The sequence below is a fragment of the Phascolarctos cinereus genome, unplaced genomic scaffold, assembly GCF_003287225.1.
Source record: "Phascolarctos cinereus isolate Bilbo 61053 unplaced genomic scaffold, phaCin_HiC Scaffold_1;HRSCAF=81, whole genome shotgun sequence".
Classification (NCBI taxonomy): Eukaryota; Metazoa; Chordata; class Mammalia; order Diprotodontia; family Phascolarctidae; genus Phascolarctos; species Phascolarctos cinereus.
In genome coordinates this window covers 52,391,863-52,418,954 of record NW_027555514.1, presented here as the reverse complement: position 1 = coordinate 52,418,954, position 27,092 = coordinate 52,391,863, and the positions used below count along the sequence as shown (strand labels likewise).

The window sequence follows — 27,092 nt, the reverse complement described above, 5'->3', positions numbered from 1 at the left end:
ATAGTATGCATCGATCTGCATTCAAACTCCATAGTTCTTTCTTTGGATGTGGATAGGATTTTCAATCATGAGACTTTTGCAGATGTCTTAGATCCTTACATTGCTGAGAAGAGCTAAGCGTATCAAAATTAGTCATCACACAATATGGCTGTTACTGTGTACACTGTTGTCCTGGTTCTGTTCACTTCACTCAGCATCAGTCCATACAAGTCTTTCCAGGTTTTTCTGAAGTCTGCCTGCTCATCATTTCTTATAGCACAATAATATTCCATTACATTCATATACCACAACTTGCTCAGCCATTCCCCAATTGATGGGCATCCTCTCAATTTCCAATTCTTTGCCACCACAAAAAGAGCTGCTATGAATATTTTTGTACATGTGGGTCCTCCCATTTTTAGGATCTCTTTGGAATACAACCCTAGAAGTGCTATTGCTGGGTCAAAGGGCATGTCCATTTTGATAGCCCTTTGGGCCCAGCAACCCAGCTCTTCTGACTCCAACTCCAGAGTTCTATCCCTGCACCAGCCAAGCCACACTACAACTAGAATGGGCCAGAACTGTTCCTCTGCTATTAAAGCCCCGTTTCTCTACCTCATCATGCTATCTCTATTTAATATTTATATTACCCATATGACTATCTCTTTCAATGAGCACAGCTAAGCAAAAATTGGCTATGTATAATTGTCATATATTTCCTTTAATATAAGAGCCCATTTTTAAGGTGAGGAAATTGAGGCCCTGAGGAATGAACTGACTGACCCAAGGTCACATAATTAGCCAATGGCAGAGCCAGATACAATTCTCAGCAATCCTGATTCATAGTCTGGCATGTTTTCCCTTACACCATTTTGTTAAGCTACTTGTTGACTTGGCCTTCTGCAACACTCCTTTTTTATTTTTCTGGGTTTTCTTTAGCCGCTACTTATACATTCATATTAAACATATTTTCCCATTAGTCATGATGTAAAAGCAATTTTTCTATTTGTTTTTAAGGTAATCTTTTTGCTCCTGATACATGAGAAAACTAGAGGTTGAGAGTGGGGCAAAGGATTTGCTTTTTTCGAAGACACAAACGAAAAGGACATAATGTCTTACTTGGGTAAGGCACATATCTAGTACTCTCTGTGAGTACGTGAGCAGATCATACCCACACGACGGCTGCAAGAAGCCAAACCAAGACATGGGCACATGAATCATGGCACTCAATTTACCTTCACTAGCCAAGGTGTACACAAACAAGCTGAAGGCAATGGGTAAGGTAGAAACTACCCCCCTGTAGTATGGAGGGCACCCTGAAACTTCTCAGGCTAAAATTTCAGTCTAAAAAGGCTTTGGAGCCTTTGTATAAGATGAAAAAAACAAAGGCCTGCGTAACATCTTGTCCAGATTATTATAATAACCTCCTGTTCTCTCAGCATCCAGTTTCCCCCCTCTCTAATCCAGCTTCCACACAGCTACCAAATTGATATTCCTAAAACATAGGTCTAAGATGTCACTCCTCTATTCAAGAAGCTTTGGAATTCAAAGATCTACCCAGTTGGGCTCCAGCGTATCTTTTGAGAATGATTTCACATTAACTCTCCCCCTTATCCACTTGACATTCTAATAAAACTGGCAGACATCCCATCATTTCTCTGTTCCTTAGCACAGGTTGGTCTCCATGCCTGGAACACTCCCTCCTCACTACTGGTTCTTGGAATCCTGAGCATCCTGCTGTCTTACTGCCTCTTTACTTTTCTTGTGTATCACCTCCCTGTTGATCATTTTACCTTTTCCAGGGTGTTGGTCACTCTCCTTTACCAAGAAAACCAAATGAGATTTGAGTAGTTCTGCCTTCTCTCTTTTGTTAGTCGTCTTTATCCTGTCTACCCCAAGCAAAAGTCCTATCCCTCTTTTGATCCTCCTTTTCCTCCAATATAATTAAAATGCTCTTTTTCTTGTCCTTAGCTTCCCTCACCAACTAGCAACTCATTTTGCACTTTAGCATTCCTGACATTTTTATAGGACGATGTCACATCTTTATACCCATCTTCCATTACCTACCCTTGCTTCTATCTTCTGTATATTTCTTTTATTATTATTATTATTATTTTTTAATTAATTTATTTTGATTTATCAACAATCACTTCCATATGCTTTTGAGTTTAAAATTTTTCTCCCACTTCCTCCCTACCACTCTCCCCAAGATGGCACACAATCTGAAATAGGCTATACATATACATTCCTATTAAACATATTTTCACATTAGTGATGTTGTAAGGAAGAATTAGAACCAATAGGAGGAACCACCAGAAAGAGGAAACAAAACTCAACAAAAGAGAAAAAAAATAGCAAGTAGTATGCTTCTATCTGCATTCAAATTCCATAGTTCTTTCTTTGGATTATATTTCTTTTTTTAAATCTAAATTAGATTAAGTCTACATATCCAGTTGGCTTCCAGATCTTGTTATTTATATCTTTATAACACCTCTCATGTGTCCCCCCTTTCCACTCAAAGCCATTACCTTAGTTCAGGTCCTTATCACATCATGCCTAGACTGTTGCCTCTTATTTGCTCCTTCGCTCAAGTCTCTCCCCATTTCCAATCCATTTTTCACATACCTGCCAAAGTGATTTTCCTAATAAACAAGCCTGTTCACATCCTCCCTCTAGTCAATAAACTCTAGTGCCTTCTTATTACCTCTAAAATGAAATATAAATGTCTTTATTCATTCTCTGAATAAATATAAAATGTAAACCACTCATGATTTATTAGCACTAAGTTATACTATTCAAAGTAGTTAACTGTTTGATTAAGCTAATTTCCATACTGTTTATAAACAACAATCTTTTTTTTGCATAATATGTTCCCCAAACCCAGTGATCCCACTCTTAGAAGGTCAGTGACAGAAAAATAGATCCTATATATACCATAATATTCATAGGAGAACTTTTAGTAGCAAAAATATGAAAACAAGTGTGTGTATGGGTTGCCTATCCAGTGGAAAATGGTGAGCAAATGTGGTATGTGAATGTTATGCAATATTGTGCCATAAGAAACAAGAGACATGACGAATTCACAGAAGTGTGGGAAGACATAAGAACTGATGCAGAATTTAAAAAACAGAACCAAGAAAATGATCTACACGATGACTACAATAATGTAAATGAAAACAAGACAAAAAAAAGTTATTCAGAATCAGATCAAATGCAATGACCAATGTTGATTTTGAAGGACTGATGATAAAACATGCTTTCTTCCTCTCACTAAGGAGGCTGGAGATTTTAAGTGTAGAATGTGGTCACTGTATTTGTGGCTGGTGTTACTTACCTGTCTTTGTTAAAATGGGATTCATGGGGAAGAGTACTGGGAAGTGATAGTGGTATAAAAAAAAGAAAAGCATTAATAAAACTTTTCTTAAATATCCTCAAAGTAATCAATAGGTGTTTTAATTGTGTGCTCAATATATATCCCTTATTTGGGGGAAAAAATTGCATGTGAATCAGTTGCTAGGGATATCTAACAAGACATATTATTGCTACAGTTGAAAGTTCCCAATCTTATGAGACTCCTGGAACATACATATGTAATAAATATAAATGTGTGTGGGAGGAGGCTTGTTAGCAGCTATAATGTTGGGGGCTCCTCAATACTCATACTCTTTGGTAAATACCCCTCTCAGAGTTTCCTCTGAAAATATCAGAATTTTGCCTTAGTTTCCCTTTATTTAAGATTTTTCCCTAAGAACATTAGATTTTGGCTACTGCCTAAGTATCTAGAAAAAGGGGAAATGCTCCCATCACTCTGCACTCTTATCCCTCTCCCAGGGACTCAGTGCCTTCAGGTTGCCTTGCAGGTATAGTAACTTCCTACAGCAATCAATTCCCTCCCCAGCTCTCTCTTCCCATAACATATTCTAGGTTTTCTTCTCCTCCCCTGTACATCAGAAGAATTGAACTCAACAACATGGGATTGTGCTTCCTGTTCTATAGCTACTTTATTCTTTACTGACTGTTGGTGTTCTTACTTTTTTCTCTAACTTCTCTCTTACTCCACCAATAAAAAGGAAGGGTTAGATACCAACATGGTAAAGTGGGCCAAAGGGTATGATCCTGGGAAGGGGTGTGTGTGTATGTGTGTATAACCTTATAGTTCTCTAATTCAGACTAAAGTTCTATTAACAGAAGATGAAAAGGGCTGCTACAACAAATTCCTTCCTCAGGTCCCTACTCTAACTTCCCATGGTGGCGTAGAGGTGATCCTTTGTTCTTGAAAATGATGCTAACAGAGTAAAGATTCCCCTAGATTTCGTCAAGCTGCAGCAGCTTCCAGAATCTTCTGGTGAAAGACTAATTATGCTGTTATAGGATCAATCTAATGAAGTATAACAAGCTTATCACCAATTTGATGGCTGTGAAGGGATGGATTCTTTGGCCATGGCAACCACACCCTGTGTCACTTCTAGGAACAAGTGATGTAAAGAAAGCAGAATTTTTGGTAAGGCTGAATTGGCTGATATGGGTGAACTGGAGAAGGGTAGAGACTGAAGGCACAAGTGAGAAGAGGAATATATGGACTTGGAAGGAGAACGGTTGTAGATCCAAGATGGCACCATGGAAAGAGCACCAAACTTGCAGTCTCTGAATCTGAGTTTAAATTCTGACTCTAACTGGTCAAGTTACTTAACCTTTTTGGTCATCTGTAAAATGTGGAGATTGAACTAGACTCCCTCTAAGATCTCTTTCAGATCTAAATCTATCATCCTATGAGAGTTAGAGGTCCTTAATCTTGGTTAAGCTTCCCCAATAGCCATTTTTTTGGACATTGTGTGGCTACCAATAGGGCATTTGGCTGCCCATCAGATATTCCTTCCCCTTGTGATATGACCAGTTTCTGTTTGGTGATGCCCTTTACTCCACTTCTCCTATGCCAACCTTTGTTGCAGCCTGCTCATATCCATCATATGCTTTCTTCATTGTTTTTTGAGTGATGCAGCTTTAATTCTTTAGTGGTTATGATACTCCATAACTTAGAGCCACATTATTGAACAAATACCGATGCTGAAAAAGGGTCTTGTTTCAGTGAGAAGCTTGCAGTAAATATAAGCACTGCCTAATTTCCCAAAGGCAATCCCTCTCATTCTCTTCTTACTATTCAATCCTGGGTCCAGTTTATGTCTATCTTCAGCATCTGTCAAAGTTAAATGTACTAAAAGCCAACTCTATAATAGATTATCCATCCAACTGTATGACATTGTCTGGACAATAAGAAGTCTTCATCTACATGGTTTTTTCCCCGTGGACATTTAGGCATGTTCAATTCACCTTTGTTAAAATGGACAAAAACCTATCCAGGCAACTTGTATTAGCCCTAAATGATTATACTTAGAACAGTTCACTTACCACCTTTCCAGCCAGGGGATCATAGAATCTCTCGAGAAGCTGCACCACAGTACTCTTCCCACAACCACTGCTGCCCACAAGAGCCAGGGTCTGACCTTTCTTCACCTCCAGGGTCAGGCCTTGAAGCACAGGGACATTTGGCCGGGTAGGATAGTTGAAAACAACTTCATTAAATGACACATTCCCTTCAAACTTAGCCTAAAATCAAAATGAAACCAATAATGGACTGCTCATTATTTGAATAAGGAATGTTGAATCCAGGAAACTTTACAGGAGGCTATTGGGTCCAGATATAAATCTCATATATAACATGTTTCTGGTATCATATAAAATCCTTATGTAGAAACATTGATATGTAAAATTCAGATTAGGTATACCCCAAACCATATTAAAACTCATATGCCACAGATCTTTTTTCATGAAAATTCAATTTTTGTCCATTTTGAACAGTTTCAAGTTCACCGGATTTTTATAATTGAAAGATACCACAAAGATCCAACCCCCTCATTTATGTATGTGGTAGAATGGGGAAACTGAGGCCCAGAGAGGTTAAGACCTCTTGTCCAAGGTCACATAGGTAAGTGGCAGAACTGGGATTTGAGTGGAGGTCTTCCAATCCCAAATCTATAACTTTGCATCACACCATGCAAAAGACCCTGTTCAAAAACAGGGTTTGTTGACCAATTGTAGTATTTCAGTCACTGATTATGGAGGAAAATGGGGAGCTGCATTAAAAAAAAAACCAATATGCATGCACAAAGAACTCATAAATAAATTTAAATTTAAAAAATAATGTGTAGAAGATAGGACCAGGGGCAAGTAATGAAGCATGAATACAAAAGTATGGTTCTGTAGGAATTGTATCAGAAGGGCAAAGAATGCTAAGGACAACAAAAAGGAGTGAATTGCTTTTTCTTTCTTTCTTTCCTTCTTTCTTCCTCTCTTTTTGGCTATATTAAAGAAAAGAGGAGGATCAAAGAAGGAAAAAGACTGCTACTCATGATGGAAGTGGTGATAATAATGGACAATGAACAAAAGGCAGAACTACTCATACTCTCATATGCTTCTATTTTCTCTTCCCAGGAAAATAATGTCTGGCCTGGAAAGAATAGAACAACAAAGAGCTGATAGGAAGCTGAAACTCAACACAAGCAGAGACATAGTAATGCCTTTGATGAATTCAAGATAACAGGCCAAGAGGAACTACATCTCAAGACACTGAAAGAATGGGCAGATGTGTGAACCATTGTCCATGATCTTGGAAAGATCACGGAATATGGGAAAGGTACAACATCTTTAAATGAGATGATGGGCTGCATGATTTCCAAGTTCTATTACAGCTTTAAATCCTATGATCCTATTATTATGGAGCAGAATATATGTCCATATTTTCAAAAGAAAAGAAGAGATTGAAGTCAGCAGACTATAGGCCAATGCGCTCATCGACTTCAATACCTAGCATTACCCAAGGAATCATTCATGAGCATTTATTAAAGGTAGTGGTGATCGCAAAGGGCCAGCATGGTTTCATCCAGGATGGGTCACGACAGACTACTGCTATATCTTTTTTGGACAAGATTATCAGTCTGGCAGATAAGAGCAATTTGTTGCTGTAATTTACCTAAATTTTTGCAAGGCATTTGACATTGATATTCTTTCTTGTTCTTTTGGACAAAACAAAGAGATCTGGGTTTAGGGAATAGTACAATTAAATGGATTTCAAACTGATTGAATAGCCAGACACAAAGAACTGTCACTAATGATTCAATGCCAAGTTGAAAGGAGGTCTGTATTGGTGTGCCTCAAGGATCTGCCCTTGGCCCTGTGCTCTTTAACATTTTTATTAATGCCTTGAATAAATGTATAGATTTTGCCAATGACACAAACCTCAGAGTAGCTAATACCCTTGTTGATAGTCATGATTCAAAAAGATCTCAAGAGGCTAGAGTAATTAGATGCAATCTAAGAAGATGAAATTTAATAGCAATGAATGTACATACATCTTTGCATTTAAAAATATGTCATATATGCGTAATATGGAAAAAATATGGTTAGACTGAAGTTCATTCATCTGGAAAAGATCTGGAATTTTATAAATTCAGTGTCAGTGGTGTGATATGCCAGTCCAAAAGCTTTAAGCTCCATTAAGAGAAGCACAGTATCCAGAAGGAGGGAGGTGAGAACACTGAGAATCACATCTGAGCACCATATTTTATCAAGAACATTCATAAGCTGGAGAGTGTCCAGAGAAAGGGCACCAAAGAAGAACAAATTATATTATATGAGAATCAGTTAAGGGAATGGGGTAAGTTTAGCTTGGAAAAGAGATGACTTTCTTTCTTTCTTTTTTTTTTTTTAGGCAATTGGGGTTAGGTGACTTGCCCAGGGTCACACAGCTAGTTAAGTGTCAAGTGTTTGGTCTGAGGCTGGATTTGAACTCAGGTCCTCCTGACTTCAGGGCTGGTGCCCTATCCACTGCACCACCTACCTGCTCCGAGAAGAGATGACTTTCAAGGGAGGTAGTTGCAAAAAGGATGATTTAGGAACTGTGTTCAAGTTTCTGAAGGATTGTCATGTGAAAGATTGGAAAATTGTCACATACTTTGAACAATGGGTGGAAACTGAGGCTAATAATCAGAGCTCCCCAAAAGGAGAATAGGCTGCCTCAGGTGGCAGTGGGCTCCCTCTTAGTCAAAGGCTGGGGATCACTTGTTGGGGAGGATGTAGAGAGGATGGGTTGGACTCAATGGCATCGGAGGTTCCTCCCAATGATGAGATTCTGTGATTCCACAAGTCTTATCCTGGTACTGAGGTGAGACCATGGCAGTAATTGTGCTATCTCTGTCTTATTCAAGAGCTTTGGGATTTAGCAGCTGGTTCTGGCTTTGTCTTTAGGCTGCCAGACCTTCCTTGAAGTGAGTCCATGGAGCCTGGGTAGTTGGAAAGAAGTCAAGAATTGCCCCAAAGCATCCAGTAAACAAGTCTTCCTCAACTTCTTCCCAGGTGGTACCTGAATCAGGATCACAGAATCTTGAGTTGGAAGGAACCTCAGACACCATATCATTCAACTTTGACCCTGTAGAAATCCTTTCTGTAACTTTTTAAAGATAGCCATCCAGCCTCACTATCTCAGGACCACAGTGACAACTTGGTCTACTTTGGGACCACTTCAATGGCTAGGAACTTTTTTTTTTATGTGGAACCAAAAGTGTTTCTCTATTTGTTCCTTCTTTTTCTTTCTAAGGTCAATTTTTAAAAAAAACCTTATCCCATATAACAGACCTTCAAATACTTAAAAATAGTACTCATGCTCCCCCTCCCTAAGTCTTCTCTTCTCTAGGACACACATCCCTTTCTTCTAAACCATCCTCATAAGGCACAATTTAACAGTCCACTTACCATCCTGCTGATTCTTCTCTGAATATGTTCCAACTTTTAAATAATCTTCCTAGACTATATCTTCTTACGCTATAAATCTCTCCACAGAAGACCAAACATGTTGGGAGCTATTAATAACTATGTATAGGTAACTTACATGAGTGATTCTTGACGCATTTGTCCATAATAATGATGAGCAATTTTAATAGAAATAATTCACTTTCAAAATGTGCCTGTACTTTGCTTTAGATGGGAGGATTTCAGCCAGGGAGTCTGCACAGCCGGTAAACCCTGGACAATATTTTGGTAAACTCTTCACTTGGCTCTCAGGTTACCCTTCTACCTCGATAATGAAGAAAACCTGTTTTTGCCTCTTTGGGGACTAATTCACATGTTGTGGCTTTGTTGGTTATGAACTTACTAAGAATGCAAACAAAATATGAAATGTCTAGTGTAAGGTGAAGTAAATGTATAACAACCTCTGGCAAATCATTTTTAATTTTCACAAAAAATTATAGCAATTGACAAGGCATAGTGGAAAGAGCAATGAATTCAGTGTTAGAGGACCTGGGTTTGAATGTCAATTTTACTACCTGTGTGACCTTGGGCAAGACTTTCTTTCTTTGCCTCAGTTTCCTCATCTGTAAAAGGATGGAATTGTCCTAAATGATCTCTAAGGTTCCTTCCAGGTCTAAATAATATGGTCCTATGACTCTTGGATTAAAACTAGCAGAGAGTATCACTGTGTCTCCAAACAATGTCAACTTCTAGAAAACAAAACAAAACAAAACAAAACATAAGCAACGGTTAGGCATTCAAGAACTTACAGGCTTCAGTCCTGCTTCACTGTAGCTGTCTATGAGAGGCTCTCTTTCGAACAACATAAATAAGTGGGCTGCTGACAACTTGGCTTTAGCATAGTCTGGAGCAAATGAACTAGCATGTCCTAAGGCCATGGCCCCAAAAACAATGGCGGAAAACACCCTGGAACAAGTATAGGTGGATAAGGTCAGATCAGTCTTATAGTTTTTCAAATTCTGTAGAACCAAACAAAGTTAATTTAGCTTGTAAAATCTCTACTCTACTTACATTTATTAATATCCCCCAAATGCCAAACCTACTAACACCCAACTCCTTTTATGATTTTCCTTTACTATTCTGTGTACACTATAATTCTTCCAAATTCCCTTGAAACACCAACAATAAAGAAATAAAAGGAAGAGGCTTGAGTCCGCTGCCTGAGTTGGGTTTTTTTTCCCCCTACCTCTTTCTCCTTTCCTTTAGGTTCCCACTAATTTCTAATAGCTGCTGCAGTTTCCCAATATCTTTCACTTATGATTAGATAGTAGCTTTTGACTGGGAAAATTAGGTTCATAATCAATTAACTTCAACAAATTGGATTGTTTATTGTGGAAATTTGTGGATGGGGAGAATGAATGAATCACATAGTGGTTGGGTTTTGAATACAATCACACAGCCAACTGCTATCTTCTACTCAATTCTGATGGAGAAAGGCAAACTAGTTGGTAAAATAGATAGAAAAAGAATCACTGGAGAAAGTGACCGTGTCATCTTAGAATTCATGATAGAAAAAGAAAGGAGTACTTGACATGGTTAGGCATATTTCTTAAACTTTTAGAAAGCAGATTTCAAAAAGTTCACATAATGAGAAATATGACCTCCATGGACAATGGCTATAAATGGGAAGATGTTTCAGAAAAGAATGGAAGGTTCTCGAAATGTGAAATTCTGATAACACAATTGGAGAAGATGGTTATGAGGAAGGAAAGGGGAGAGACATCTCAAAAGATCAATGAGATTGCACTGGGCCTCTTCCAATGAGCTCAGATTTTTAAAGGATGAATACAAATGAGGGAAGGAAGGACAAAAAGAAGCAAGGATGAATATGAAAGAAAGATAGAACTCTTGGGATAGCAACATGAAGGTGACTTGTGACAAGACTTGTGGAAAAAAATAATGATAATAAAAAAGGGCACTTTAACCTATGTTTGAGGGAAAGAAGACAAACAAGGAAGGGAGAGGTCTCTTGCTTGAGACAGATGCATAATGTAACGGTAACAGAGAAAGCCAAATTTCTCTCATCCCATTTTACTTCAATCTTTGTATCAAGGAGAAGAATCTTCATGTTGGAAAGGGTAGACTGAATTCAAGATAGATGATGAGACAGGAACAAAGTATATCTTCAAAACAAACAAATTAGATTCCAGGGGTTCAGAAAGAACTTTTGGATGCAATCACTATATTACTCTTGATAATCTTTGAGGAATCATGGAGAACAGGAGAAGCACCAGAAGAATGCTGACTGGTGAATCTAATAATTTTTCCGAAAACGCTGGAAATTACAGACAGTATATACGGTCCAATGCAGACCCTGGGGATCTAGTGTTACCCCTCATTCTCCTTTCACAACCTACCCATTTCCTTTTTTGGTCATTTATCTCCATGATGATATTTTTTATGCAACTTGGTATGACCAAATCATTGTTGGTGACTAATATGCTATAGTCTATCTACACTCACCATGAGTCTTGCCATTGTCTTTAGGGTGATCTGCAACTTTGATTTCTCAGAGTTTCACAGCCATATAGTATAAATACAAGAACATTTGTGTTGAAAAGATGAGATTTTTTTCAGAGAGAAGACTGGGATTGCTGAAAGTCCTATGCAATTTTTCACATGGTATCCATTTTGCTCTCTTCCTCCTATTCAATACTGGCTCACTGTCTTCGCATCCATCCAAGGTGAATGTATTGTTGGACCCCATCTATGGGTTGTGTATCCAATTTCATATCATGGTCTAAAGAAGAGAAAATTCTTCATCCAGTTGGCTTTTCCTGTGTAGATAGTTGAGTCAAATTCTTTTAGAGATGATGAAATCCATTTAGGAGCCTCTTCAATGTTTGAGACAATGCAATCAGCATAATATCATCTATCACATGTAAACAGGAACTTCTAGAGAACCATAGCAGTCCTTTCTGAGTCCTCCCAGCCATTAGTGCCTTCCCCTCTGAAGTTATTTCTCATATACTCTGTATATATATTTATATATGAGCGTGTAAATATCTACACATATATTTACACGTTATCTCTCCTATTAGACTATGACCTCCCTGAGGTCAGGGTCCATGTTTTTGCCTTTCTTTTTCTCCCCAGTGCTTAGCGCAATTCTGGACACACAGAAAATGCCTAATAAATGCTTGTTGATTGCTTGATTTTCTATAGGGAATTTCTTTTTCATTTGGGTTGTGTCCTCATGATAGTCTCAGACACCTTTGGTGAACACAGATTTCCCTCTTTAATTCCTCCATTGATTTTACTGATCAAAACTATTTGTGACTGTATTTATCAAGAAATCTTAGATAATTTTAACATACACATTAGGAGACACTTTATTAGATGGCCTTTAAAGCTGCCTTTGCTCCATCAAACCAATGTTTTTTATAGTTAGCAAACTGTAGGTAGAGTGGTACCTTGGATTGTCTGCAACTTTCAGTCAAATGTATGACTCTTAAAAATGTCATCTTCTGTAGAATATGGTTTGCAAAAGACTGTTCCTATCTCATGGCTTTTTAATCAAGCATGTCTTCGATAACATTTACAAATTATTCTCCTATTTTTTGTAAAGATGAAAAAGTAGGCATTTGGGTAAATCTGTTCTGGGCTATTGACTAGGATCCCAATTGGTCTTCCTACTTCTACTAACCTTTTGCTAAACCATAATTCACACAGCTGCCAAAAAAAATCTTCCAAAAGCACAAATTTGACTCAAAATCTCCAGTGGCTCCCTACTGCCTCTAAGATAAAATGAACTTCTCAGCTTGGCATTGAAAGTCACTCACAATCTGGCTTCAAATGACATTTACAGATTTATTACATATTATTCTCCTTCAAAACCCCCCCATATTCTAGCCAAACTGACTTATTTGTTGTTAATCAAACTTGACATTCTGTCTCTTAATTTCCTTTGCTGAAATGCACTCTTTCCTTTATCTCTGTCTTTTGGAACCTTTCTATTCCTTCAACGCCAGACACCACCTCTTATGTGAAGACTTTCTTGATCCCCTTCTGTTGGCAGTGTTCTCTCTTACCTCAAATGATCTTGCATAGATTTATCTGTGTCCATTTTGTAGAATACAAGTTCTTTGAGGACAGGGACTGGTTTCTGTATCTCTAGAGTCTAGCCCGATGCTTTGCACATACTAGTTTCTTGATATATATCTATGTAATTAATTCAGTTGAATATATTGAGCATTATCCCTCAGTATCCTTATGTCATTTCTGGCAGAGGTATCTTCAACATATACTTTGTCTGGTTTAGCTGTTTTTCCCCATTCATGTTTTCTTTAGTATCATTTCTATTTCCTCATTGAGAAAATATAACACATTGAGAAATATGAAATTAGATCCTACATCCTACGCCTACTCATGGTTTCACAGGACTATGTTGTTTATAATCTTTTACTATCCTTGTTGTAAAATTTTACAAACAACTTTAAACTCTAAACCACCATTGCCCTTGACTGGCATATGTTGCCACTTGGCAAGGAGATAAAATCTTTTCTGGTTGAGATGGTTTCTAGGCTCTTTTGGCTGCTTTCTTTATGTCACTTGAACTTATGTAGGAAATGGTAAACTCAATGTCTAAATCTATCCTTTATCCATTTCTTATTTTTTTTCTGCAGCAATAGTTTGTTTAAATAAGACTTTCATTTCTTGATTCAACCATATTTTCTAACATTTTAATCATTCTCCTCTTTGTCTAACTTTGCATTGATGTCATTAAATATTAGGAGATTTTTATACATACTTAATTTGGAATTTTTAAAATCAAGCTCTTCTTAGAATTTTTAAAAAATGTGTTATCTCCTACAACTGTTATCGATATATAATCTGCAATTATCTAGAACTGGGTATCTTTGCTCAGATTCATGTTAACACCTGGGATATTCTTGGATATAGGTCCACAGAAAAGCTGTACCCAGGTTCAAGATACTGTGTGGGTCTGTATCTTCTCAAAGTCATATTTCATGAGCTCATGCCTGATATATTTACTTTTTATTAAACAGCTAGAAGATACTTTTTTTCAAAACACAAGGCATTTAATGAAATAGAATAGTAATTCAAGTAGTAATAGAACCTTTTCCCCCATAAACCTGGAGCACATTTGCTCACAAATACACAAGCCATCAATGGGAGGAGTGGACATGCCTAGGGAAAATGTGTAGGGGAATGTGCACTTAAGTGTGTACCCTGGCCAGAGTACATGCAAGGAAGGCACACATGTAAGGAACGCACATGATCATGAACCATGCACGAAGTGTACACACAGTGAACAAGTGTGGCCAGGGAACATGCATGAAGAGGCACATACCAGGAAGCCGTGTGGCCAGGGACATGTGTGGGGCAAACCCACATAGGGACACACATATTGCCAGGACAACTCACACCTCCAAAACTGTAGGGCTGCTGATGTCCTCTGGTGGTATCATCATGTGGTTCTAGTTTCTTCTGGGTAATTCATCACCGCTAGCCATTACTCTGCTGGTCTTGTAGCTGCTACTGGGATCCTCCCTAGAGTATGTGAATATGGAGCTTCTCTCTGTGACCAGCTTCTGGGCTTCATCTGTTTCAGGACATGTACATGTACTGGCTATTCCGGTTCCTATCTTCTTCGTTGCAGCGACTAGAAAGCCTCTCCCTGATAAGCTTAGGTGAATAGCTTTTTTAGTCTATGGCCAAAGATATAACCCATCACACCTAGTTAATGGTCTCAGCGGAAAATGACACAGTGTCTTCGGGCTAAAAATTTTGTCTTAACTGTTTGAATGTGGTGGTAAGCTGCGTGAAAGCTGGACTCTGAGATCCACTTCGTTACCAAGATCCTACGGATTTTGCCATGCAAATGAACAAATACAGGGAAGCGAGAACAAAAAAGACTACGTGGGGCTGCTACAGGGCTACTGCCCTGTCAAATCTTCTATTACAAACTCCTAACTTTCATATTCAAATGTGTCTGCCCACAAACCCCGAAGGCTCTGACTAGCCCTATACTCATCACAGGCACTACAGTGTGAGATGACTGAGTATTCTATGAAGTGATGTCCCCTTTAAACCTATGATAAGGCCAACTCCACCAAAATCTTATTTGCCTCTCCCAGAAGAATATTTGAGCTGTACTTCCATTTGGTTAACTTCTTTAAATCTTCTGATTTCATTTATAGATGATCTATATTGATATGATTCAGTTCCATAATAGGTCAACTCATTGGTCACTGGACAAGTATTTTACATCTTCAGCACCAACAGTTAATATTAATATTGTAATACTCTGATGGATTTATGATCTAACCAAAGTGGGTTCTTCCTCCAATGATACAGATTTAAATCATTTTTGCATGCTTATAGCCAGTTTGAAAACTTTGTGATTCTTAGCACCATCTGTCCCTTTTCCTGTAACTCTACAACCGCTGTTTCTAGAAACAGCAAGAGCTTACATAGGACTAAGGCACATTTCATGTTTTTTCATAGTTTCATGAGTTGGCATGGCCAAATAACTTAATACCCAGTGGTTAACCTACTGGTAGTGACCTTTTTGCACTTAGCTAGCCTGATCTTTGAACAGCAATTACAATGTGGCATCTGGATTATACCCAAAAGCCTTCCTAGCATGATAGAATCTGTCATAGCTTTTGCTCTACCAGCTTCTAGAAAACAGGGTCACATCCACATCATCTTTTTTATTTAATTCCAAAAATATGCAGTGTGACTTAGTATAATAAACAAATATATTTCAGTAAAGGCTAAATAAATAGTATATCATGCATTTATGCATTTCATTATTTTTCAAATGTATTTAGATGCTGTTATAAATTCCCTTAAAAGCATTGCTATATTAATTCATCTCATTTTTTTTTTTGCCATTGAACATTTTAGAAATACTTATAGGACAACCCCTGTGGAGTTCCTCAATATATTTTGATGTTAAAAAGAGGTCCTAATATTTGGGGGGGAAAATAGGAACCACAAAACTAGAAGGAATTCTCTAGAGGCATGCTGCCCAGTTCTCTTCTTAGCTCTGGCCTGTTTGACTGTTTTACCATTGCCTCAGATGATGACACAATTGTAATAGTACTAACACTTATATAGCATTTTAAGGATTACAAATCCCTTTGCACACACACTCAGTTGTTCCTTACAAGAGCCCTGTGAGGTAAGTACTATAGGTATTATGCTCTCCTTTTTTGAAATGAGGAAAGTGAGGGTCAGAAAAGTTAAATGACTTGCCCAGAAAGTGTCAGAGGCCAAATCAGAACCTATATCTCTAATGACCCCAAATCCAGTGCTCTCTTCACTCACTGTACCACACTGCTGTGCTGATCAAATTTACTAAAGACACAAACCTGAGAAGGATAGTGAATATATTCAATGAAAGAATCAGTATCCAGAAAGTTTTTTAACAGGTTATAATAATGGGCTCAAACTAATAGGATGAGATATAAATGTCCTTAGGGCAAAAGAAGCTTTACAAGGAAAAGACCTACAATAAAAGTAGTTAATATGAAAAAGACTTGGAGACAGATGTTGGGTGAATGCAAGCCCAATGTGAATTAGTGGATCCTAAAAAACTAGTGTCATCTTAATGAAGAGAAGCCCAGTGTCCAGAACAAAGGAAGCAGGGGTTCCAATGGCCCTTCTGTGTCCACTTGAAAGTACTAAGAAGGGCAAGGAAAAATCAGAGTATGTGTATAGGATCTGGGCAGGACTCAAAGCCATGTCATATAAGGAATGGTTGAAGGAACTGGTGATAATTGGCCTACAAAAAATCCTTTAGGGGAAGATAACTGTCAATACATCAAAGACCACTGTGTTGACATGGTCACTCCCTACTACTCATTTTCTATATTGTCTCAACTCTTTACATAGTTGTCTGAGTTTCAGAGAGGCCATGTCACTTGGCCATGGTCACTTGGCTACTAAGTATCAGAAATGGGACTAAAATGAAATCCTGCTGGTGCCAAATCCAGCACACTCTCTGTTACTCCATTTTTGTTTCTGCCTCTCTTAGCATCTGGAGGTAGGAAGGCAGGGGTGGGACAGGAAAGTAGTCATGGAACAGAGACTTGACATCTGTCTTCAAACATCCAAAAAATTGTCATCTATAAGAAGGATTAGATTACTATATACTTCCAGAGAGCAGAATTAGGACCCATGGGTAGAAATTATAGGACAGCTGATCTCAGTTTAATGTATGGAAGAACTTTTTAACAATTAAAACCATTCCATTAGTTGCCTTGGAGGTCACCTTGGAGTCAGAGACTGGATGATTTCTTGTGAGGGCTTTTGTAGGGAGGATTCCTACACTGGACAGAGGATTAGATTAAATGATTTACCTCTAAGACCCCTTTTTTCTCTAAGATTCCAAGGACCCTAACTTCCAAACTGTGATTTCTTCCCTAGCATCTCCCCCATGCTAATAACAATTATCATAGCAAAAGACTTCATTTTCTATTTAAAAGTTCCTTCAGTTGAAGTGTTTCTTGCCAAAGATCCTTTCTATTTACAAAAGAGAAATTTCTAAACCTAGTACAACAGTACTGTCTAAAACCTTGGTACTGAATAGCCTAAAAGAAAATTTAAAGATACTCACAGAATAACATCTCGAAAACGCATGTGTCCATTCACTACTAGATAAGCACCAAATCGAAAACAACCAGCATAAGAAAAATACATAAAGGCCTGGGAAATGCTAAAAGTGATTCCATAGACATGGGCCTTCCTCACAGAATTTCTGAAAAGGAAGACCAAAAAAAGTTTGTATATAACATTTGCCTCATTTTTCTTCCTTAACAAGATCATATAAGCATTTGAAATGAGAGGCACGCAGGTTTGAATTCTGGCTCTGCTACAAACTAGCTTGTGAGCCTGAGTAAATCATTTAACATCTCTGGCCCCTAGTTTCTTCATTTGTAAAATGCAAGGGCTGGACTCAATGACCTTCAATTTGACGGCCAGCATTAAATGTATGGCCTCTTAGATACCTTCCAATTCTACATCCTAGTTCAACTCATGTTGGACTAGATGACCTTCAATTTGACAGCCAGCATTAAATGTATGACCTCTTAGATACCTTCCAATTCTACATCCTAGTTCAACTTATGTTGGACTCGATGACCTTCAATTTGATGGCCAGCATTAAATGTATGACCTCTTAGATACCTTCCAATTCTATATCCTAGTTCAACTTATGTTGGACTAGATGACCTTTTTTCGGGGGGAGAGGCAAGGCAATTGGGGATAAGTGACTTGCCCGGAGTCACACAGCTAATGTCAAGTGTCTGAGGCTGGATTTGAACACAGGTTCTCCTGACCCCAGAGTTGGTGCTCTATCCACTGCACCACCTAGCTGCCCTTGGGCCAGATAATTTCTGAGGTGTCTTCTTGCTCTAGCTCTATGACCCCATGAAATTCTGAGGGCTGACCTAGATAGAAATATCAATGGATATTCAGTAACCCTGATCTGTGGCAGAAAAGAAACACTGAAAAGATGTTAAGTTTAGGCTTAAAGTTTCATTCTCATTAATGTATGGACTTCTTGACTCAAACACCTACAGATTTTCTTTTCAAAATGAATGTCTTAAAGACACAAATATCAGAACCACAGATGCATCTGTCTACAGGTAAAAACTAGAAGTCCCTCATGGCCTAAAAATTAAAAGCTCCCATTAATTTGTAAACTTTAAAGCACCACGTAAGGATGAGTTGTTTTAAATTCTGGAATATGTTTTGGGTCAACGTTATAGTGCAAAGTGTCAATTTCCCATTGTTTCTTAATCAGACTAGAAAATGGGTGTAATTTTTAAGATCAAATTTCAAATGGACACCAGAATCGGTGAACATGCTCCATGGCTCAACAGAAGAGATAAGAAATTGTCACCAGAATGATGCTGTCCCTGTAAATAAGGAAGTGTATTTAGGAACCTTAGTAACTGAGGTTCCCTGTTGGGGGTGGTTTGTGTTCAGCTACTTTATTGCAGATGAAAGGCTCTTAATCTTTTCCGTGTCATGAACTCCTTTGGCAATTTTGTGACACCTATAGATCCCTTCTGAGAATAATGCTTTTAAATGCACGAAATAAAATGAGATAATAAATAAATACAATGAGATAATATTTGTAAAGCACTTAGCACTGGGCTTGGTACATAGAAGGAGCTTAAAAAAAACCACTCATTCCCTTGTATATAGGATTCCAAAAGGAAACTAATTATATTGAAATACAATTATCAAACTATTTTTTAAAAAGCAGGTTCCCAAATCCCTCAGATTAAGAACATCTTTTATAGGTTATAAGCTCTTTAAAGGCAGGAACTGTGGCTTTTTTTATTTTTATAGCTTCCTCAGCAACTAGCACTATGTTTCGCATATAGTAGGATGTCAAATATTTGAAGAACTGAATTGCTTAATGTCTAAAAATATGCTTCAGTGGAAATGAGTGGAGTTTATAGTCTTCTTATTGGCATATAATGTTAATGAGGAAAGCATCTAGGAAATGAAATGATTTCCAAAAAGAGGGTGAAGGTAGATTACAGAAACTATATACTAGTAAGCTTGAAATTATTTTCTGAAAAATTTTAGAACACCTTCTTTCAAAGACAGCTTTAGAAACAATGACTACAAAAATCATCATAAACAAGCCATTGTTCAGTCTTATCCAGTGCTTCATGACCCCATTTGGGGTTTTCTTGGCAGAGATACTGGAGTGGTTTGCCATTTCCTTGTCCAAGTAATTTTACAGATGAGGAAACTGAGGCAAACAGGCTTAAGTGATTTGCCCAGGATCACACAGCTAGTGCATGAGGCTAGGTTTGAACTCGAAGATGAATTTTCCTGACTCCCGGACTAGCGCTCTATCCACTGCACTATCTAGCTTCCCCTGGGACAAATCATAGCAAGTTAAATTCATTCTTTTTTTAAGACATTTCAGATTGGTAAATTGGACACTGCTGCAGATATATTCTCCAGGAAGCCCCTCCTATTCCCTATCTGCTAAAGATTCCTCCTTGATTTGAACTCATAGCACTTTGTGCCTCCTTCATTTTAATTTTTATAAGGCTATTTGTGTACTTGTCTCTTCCCTTTTACTAAATAATAAGCTACTTAGGAAGATGACTTTTAATGTTCTTTGTCGATGAAAATTTTTGTCTTTGTCTTCATTCCCAATGCCTAGCGCATAACAAATGCTTGATGAGTGAATGGAATTGTTCAAATCAACTGCTATCTAAACCTAGGAATCTCCATAGCTATAATGGTTTAGACTTTAGAGCCCCTCCTTTCCTGCAGAAAGATTTAAATTGGCCAAAGAACACAAGCCATCTTTGATGAAGTCTGCTTGGTCAGAATGAGGACGACCAGTTAACCAATGTTAATTTCTGCTCTGAATTGCCCAGATGGAGTACACGCACCATCCAAGCTCAAAAACAAATCATTATTCAGTTCTCTGCTACCTCTTGATTACAGAATCCTTCTTTTCCTGATGCATTTATATCACATTTCAGGTTTTAGCGTGAGACAGCATTATCCTTATAACTACCCTGTGAGCTAGGAAATTCAAGTGTTATTATCACTTTTAGTATTATTGTTTTGTATATTATATTATTATGTATACTATATGTAATATGTATGTCTCTTTTATTATTATTCTATTTTACATATGGGAAAACTGAGGCTTAGTAAAATTAAATTATTTGCCCAAGATCAAATGACTAGTAAGTAGCAAGGGTAGAGCTAGGTCCTGATCCTGGATTTCTTGAGTAGTAATCCACAGCTCTTACTTTCATCATATTGTCTCCTGTTAAATTTTTTTAAAAAATCTTTTAAAAATCTACACGTTTATATAATGCCTCACATCCTTATCATTACTACACTGCTTGAAGAAATATAATGTTCAATATTTTTCATATAGTCTCTCATTTCACCCTCCCAATATAACTCCAAGAGATAGGTATTATTCCCATTTTACAGATGAGAAGATTGAGGCATGGAGAATCAGGGTTACAGAGTAGGTATCTGAGGCAGGATTCCAGTATCATTACTCCATATCTGAAGAAATATAATGTTCAGGACATCAATTCAATATTGATTCACCCCTTTTTAAGCAAAGCTCAGGCACTTACTTATTAAGAGTCTTGTGTTTATTTATTACCTGTAGGGCCCATTCAAATTTTCTCCATACATTGATTCAAATTTCCTTTCTTGGGTCAAGGACACAACTGTCCTTATGTTGTCTATTGCCTCCGTTGCAATCTGTAACACAGACCAGATCATTAGAAGATAATTAGAAGAATTAGAAGAAATTAGAAGTTATTAGAAGAAATAATTAGAAGAAATTATACAACATTAGAAGAAATAATTACAAGAAATAATACTATACTATAATATATTGAACTATATTATAAATTATTATTATTAGTCTGTACCTGTGATTTTATAGGGAATTCTTGGTAAAGGAACTCTCACACTCATACATACAGACCAGCAATTTAGAGAGTTCCCTAGAACTTTGAGAGGTTAAGTGACTTGGCTTCAGTCCCAAAAGCTATCATGTATAAGAGGCAGAAAATTGAATCTAGGTCTACCTGACTCCAAAGATGACCTTTTGCCCACCACACCAAACTGCCTTTTTATAGATATTATTAATATAAAATTAACAGCTTTATTATTTTACTACCATAGTAATATTTTAACAAGTCAAAGATCTATGATTTCATTAGTGAGGAAATTCCTTTTATCAAATGTAAACTATAACCTATCTAAACCTTAGCAGCAGTAAGTCTCAGAACAGAACTTAGAATTTTGGATTCAGTCAAAGAGCAGCACTTGAAGACCTAGAGGGCCAATATGTGGCCTTGAAGCCAAAGGTTCCCCACCCCGTTTTAGAAGGCTAAGAGACATCCGCCAGGCCACACAGCTGATACGTAGGATCTGGAGAGGCTCCAGAAGAGAAAACTCCCTAAGGGCAAGGCTAAATAATGTTTCAGTATTGGGCAGGCTGGCCCTTGTGTGTGTGTGGGGGGGAGGGGATCAGTTGAATTCATTCAATTTAACTAATTCATTCAGTAGTGCAGTGAAATGAATTTTGGTCTTGGAGTTAGGAGATCTGGATTGCAACCTTGGCTCTGTTCTCTATTAGGTGACAGACTTCATCTAGGGAGCCTGTTCATCACTGGTAAAATGGGATTCATAATATGTGCTCTGGGTGGGCTCCGAGGGCTGAATTAAGTAACATGAAAAGTGCTTCATTTTACAGCTATGGAAACTATGCCCAGAATATCTAAATCACCTGCCCAAGGTGAGGGAATGTTAGAGGCAACATTTGAATCCAAATCCTTTGATTCTAGATGGCCCAATGGATGAAGCACTGAGCCTGGAGTCAGGAAGACCTGAGTTCAAATCCTGCCTCAGACATGTACTAGCTGTGTGACCCTGGGCAAGTCACTTCACCCTGTTTGCCTCAGTTTCCTCATCTGTAAAATGAGCTGGAAAAGGAAATGGCAAATCACTCCAGTATCTTTGTCAAGAAAACCCCAAATGGGGTCACAAAAAGTCAGACATGACTGAATAACAACATTTAATATAGTGCTTTAAGACTTGTAAAATATTTTTCATATGGTCTCTCATTTCACCTCCCAATATAACCCTAGCAGACAGGTATTATTATTCCCATTTTACAGATGAGGAAATTGAGGCACAGAGAACCAGAGTCACATAATAGGTATCTGAGGCATACTTCCAATTCAATTCTTCCTGACTCCAAGTCTAATGCTTTATCCAGTTCTGACAGGCAATACTATTATTAGGAGTTAACACTAATTAATAGCAGCATTAAATAGCTTTTTTTTTTAACATAGATTTTAAGGCTATGTCAATGATTTCTGTTATGTGCTTGTTTTCTGGTATAAACCCAAAGGTTGAACTCTTTTCCTCAAGCTAGTTCTCAATGTTCAGCAAAAGCTTGAAAGACTTAAAAAAAAAATTGGTATGGATAAAAAAGAGACAACTGATTTATATTGCTCCTCTTACTTAATTCTCCTAATTCTGGCCTAGAGCAGCTTGTGATACTGTATAGAAGACTTTCCCTGGAGTCAGCAAGACATGTGTTTAAATCCCACCTTTGACACAATATCAGCTTTGTGACTATGGACAAATCACAACCTCTCAGTGCTTCAGGTGACCCTTAAGATTGGTGAGTTACAGGTAAATTGGTGGCCTATATAGGTGAACAGAAATTCTCTACAGTGACAAAATCACAGATTCACAATTCAAAAATTAAAATTCAAACGAAACCAAATTTTGAAGTCTGGGGACACAGAGCCACAGAGAATGCTGTAGTCAGGAAGAATGACTTTCAGGAGATGGAGGAAGACCCCTAACACTGGACAGGCCCTGGGTTTATCAGTAACAGTTCATCGGGCAAGAATTTAACTAGGTGATGCTTTGAGTTTTGAAAGTCTGTAACTCTTCCTTTGTATGTAGATTGGTTATTTTTCACTGGTAGAAAAACCTAGCACATTCTTTTCAGATCACTACAATGACAGCCATGTACTCCATTCCTGGATAGCAGTCCTCTTATCTTAATGGAGTCCAGGACAGTCAGCCTCCAAATTGTCTGTCGGCTAGGCCTTTTCACTTCTCTGCAGACTCCTAAGAAAGTCTTTATTTATTTATACATACTAGTCCTCTGATATTTTCCTGGGGGATTACACCATGGAGCTCAACTGCCTTAGATGTACTTAACAGCTTCCTATGAAAGCCCCAAGCCAAATAGAGGCTTGAAGCAGTAGTCTTAATCTGAATCCAATTGTCAGCCATTTTTCACCTTTTCTGTCTTCTTCCAGACTCGCCTTCAGATTCTAGCAGCCCTGCCCTTGCCCACTTTCCTACGCTTTACTACTTCAGGGCTTTTCTCTCCTGCATCTCTTTGGCACCAATTTCTTGCTCTCACTCCTAGGATTCTTCCTTTCTTGGACTCACATCCAGCCAATCTCTCCCCACTCCCAGATCCCCTTCAGGATTCAATTCAATTCAGCAAGCAATGGGTAAGCACTGTGCTAGATGCAGGTTAGATGAAATGGTATAATTAAGGCCCTCAGAAGATTCAGCTTTGGTCTGAATTACCCTATAGTAAGTTGATTGATTGCCCCTATCAGAGTCAAATCAATCCTTTACTTCACATTGTGTATGTGTGTATGTATGTACATATCTATTCATCTAGTATGTGTATATGTATACATGTGTGTATGTATGCATCTATTTATCTAATGCGTGTTTAGATGTATATAGATACACACAAAAATTATATGTACACAACATACAGACACACACACACACACTCCAAACCATAGAGAAATGGAGGGTACCACAGTATATTTATAGAAAGTGGCGTTGGAGTCAGGACCTAAGTCCCAACTCTGATACATACTCGGCTGTGTGCTCTTGGGACCTTGGACAAATCACTTAACCTCTTGGTGTTCCTGAGCAACTCTCTAAGACTAATTTGCAAGAAAATACTGACATGCATTGATGGAAGAAATTCCCCCTTGGAAGCTCCGAACACCAGCGAAGTGACAGGTCCAGTTCCTAGCTTGACTCCAACACTGCTAAATTTCATTATGTAACACATAAGTGTTGGCAAAAAGAGCACTAGAAAAATAATGGTCATTTATGAACCATCATCCACTGGAGAAGATGAAGAAGAAGAGAAATTCATCAAAGAATTCCTTAAGACCTTCTGAATTAAAGCAACACATAGTATAGTACCTTCTACACGTACATCACTTCAGTCACTGTTGATTGCAATAAATAATGTTATTCAAAGTAATGGACCCTTCATAAATTATAATCAGCTATTACCAAGACTCAATAGCAAGTTTCCAAAAGATATGTGTACAATCACATGAACCTTCATCAAACTCACCTTTCCAGCGACTTCTAGTTCCTTCTTGTCTCTTTTAGCATTTCCAGCCAACATTTTCATTTCAATGATTCCCGATACAGCAATGATTGGAACAACTGATAATAGCAAAAGGGTTAATTGCCAACCGTATACAAATGATATGATTATCCCAGTCCCCAGATTTGCTGTATTCTGAGCAATCAAAGCCAGCCTGCTACCTGTGGCCTGAAAAGGAAAGAAGGAAACATTTGTATTCCATGTTCCAAGCAAATGAGCTTATTCACTGATTTATTCAACAAGCATTTCTTAGGCCCCCCAAGTACATGCCAGGTACTAGGAGCAAAGACATACACAGACAAAAGACAAAAGCTAAAGAGGAACCAATAATAACATGGATACACCTAAGTAAGTATAAACATAGACAATTATGTAAATTAAGTAAATATGAGATATAGTCAAACTATAATATATGGGAAAAATTAGAGATGATCACTCAAATAAATTCAGAGTAACTTCAGATGTGGCAGTTCACAGGTGGGTGGATAGCTCTAACAACTGCGGATATCAGGAGAGGCTTCATGTAGGAGAAGATATTTGAGCTAAGTCATAAAATAAGCAAGGGCTTCTAAGTGGCAGAAAAAGGAAGAACCAATATCTAGCTGATATAAAGGCATGGAGAGGTATAGGCTGTCTTTAAAGACAACAAGTAAACCAGTTTGGCTAGAATGTGGATGGTTTACCTAGTGTATGGGGGCAGAGGTGGAGAGTGGGAGGAATAATCTGAGATTAGACCAGAAAGTTCCGCTGAAGTCAGATTGTGAAACTCTCTAAATAATAAGCCCTGGATTTTGCATTTTATCTTTGGAGGCAAATAGTTTACTGGAGACACAGGGCAGCTAGGGTGGAGCAATGGATCGAGCATAAGGCCTATAGTCAGGGAAATCTGCGTTCAAATATGCCCTTAGCCACTTACTAGCTGTGTGACCTTGGGCAAGTCACTTAAACTGTTTGCCTCAGTTTCTTCACCTGTAACAACCCCTCTCCCAGGGTTATACAGTATCACAAGGTTGTTACAAGGATCAAATGAGATGATATTTGTAAAGTACTCTGCTTAATGTCTGGTACATAGTAAACACTACACAAATGTTAGCTATTATTATTCTCAAGGAGGGGAGGAACATAGTCCTACCTGTGCTTTAGGAATATCAAATTGGCAACTCTGTGGAAGGTGGATCAGAGAAGAAAGAGAATAGATACTAGGGGCTGATTTGGAGGCTACTCTAATTACTCCAGGCACAAGGTAATGAGGGCTCAGGGTGTGAATGGAGAACAGGGGATGAATATGAAGGGTGTTGTTATTTTAGTCTCTTCAGTTGTATCTGTTATTTCATGACCCCATTTAGAGTTTCCTTAGGAAAGATACTGGAGGGGTTTGCCATTTCCTTCTCCAGCTCATTTTGTAGATGAGGAAACTGAGGCAAACAAGATTAAGTGACTTGCCCAGGGTCACACAGTTAGTAAGTGTCTGAGGCTAGATTTGAACTCATGAAGATGGATCTCCCTGATTCTAACAGTATTCTAAGCACTGCACCACCTAGCTGCCCATGAAGGATTTAGAGGAACTAAAATTGGCAAGACACAGCAAATGACTGTATGTGTGAGGTAGAGTAAGGAGGGGGCTGTATGTTAGAGAGAACAATGAGCTGAAGATGACTCTGTATGCATGAATCCCTGAGTGGACAGATTCTGCATCTCCTCTGAGGCTTGCTTACTATCTTTACAAAGGACTCCCAAACATGATACTACATCAGTGGCTCTGGTAGTTTCTCTTCTACTCCCTTAAAATCTCATTCTAGTCTCTTGCCTCTCTTCTTATGGATGGGATGGAAAAGCAGCTTATAGCTTCTATCAAAGGGATAAACTCAGAGCATCATAGAATATTGGAGTGGGATAACCTCAGAAGATATCCAGTTCAATAAAAACCAAGCATGAATCCCTTCTATGACATCCCTGACAAGTGATGATGGATCCAATCTCTGCTTGAGTGCCTCCAATGATGGAAAACCCACTACCTAGAAAGGAAGGGAACCCATTCCATTTTTGGACAGCTCTAATCAATAGGAATATTTTCCTCATATTGGCTCATATATGCCTCCCTGGATTGTCCAACATTGACATCTGAGGATAAGCAAAACACATCTACATTACAGCCTTTGAAATATTTGAGCTAGTCAGTCAATAAGCATCTGTCGGGCATTATGCTAAGCACTGGGGATACAAAAAAAGGCAAAAATACTGTCCCAACTCTGAAGAAGCTCAGAGTCTATGGAACAGACAACATGTAAACCATTATTCACTA

The 27,092-nt window shown here is 38.1% G+C and overlaps 1 protein-coding gene across 3 annotated transcripts in view; it reads right to left on the bottom strand.

The window, feature by feature from the left end:
• The window catches only part of LOC110209191 (phosphatidylcholine translocator ABCB4), a 112,815-nt gene that overhangs the window by 6,637 nt on the left and 79,086 nt on the right, over positions 1-27,092 (bottom strand). For all 3 annotated transcript variants that reach the window (XM_020987482.2, XM_020987487.2, XM_020987483.2), the window contains 5 exons: positions 24,755-24,958; positions 20,984-21,084; positions 17,432-17,572; positions 9,591-9,747; positions 5,386-5,583 (listed from right to left, as the gene is read on the bottom strand). In XM_020987482.2, the coding sequence (XP_020843141.1) occupies positions 5,386-5,583; positions 9,591-9,747; positions 17,432-17,572; positions 20,984-21,084; positions 24,755-24,958 (801 nt within the window). The remainder of the gene's footprint in view (positions 1-5,385; positions 5,584-9,590; positions 9,748-17,431; positions 17,573-20,983; positions 21,085-24,754; positions 24,959-27,092) is intronic.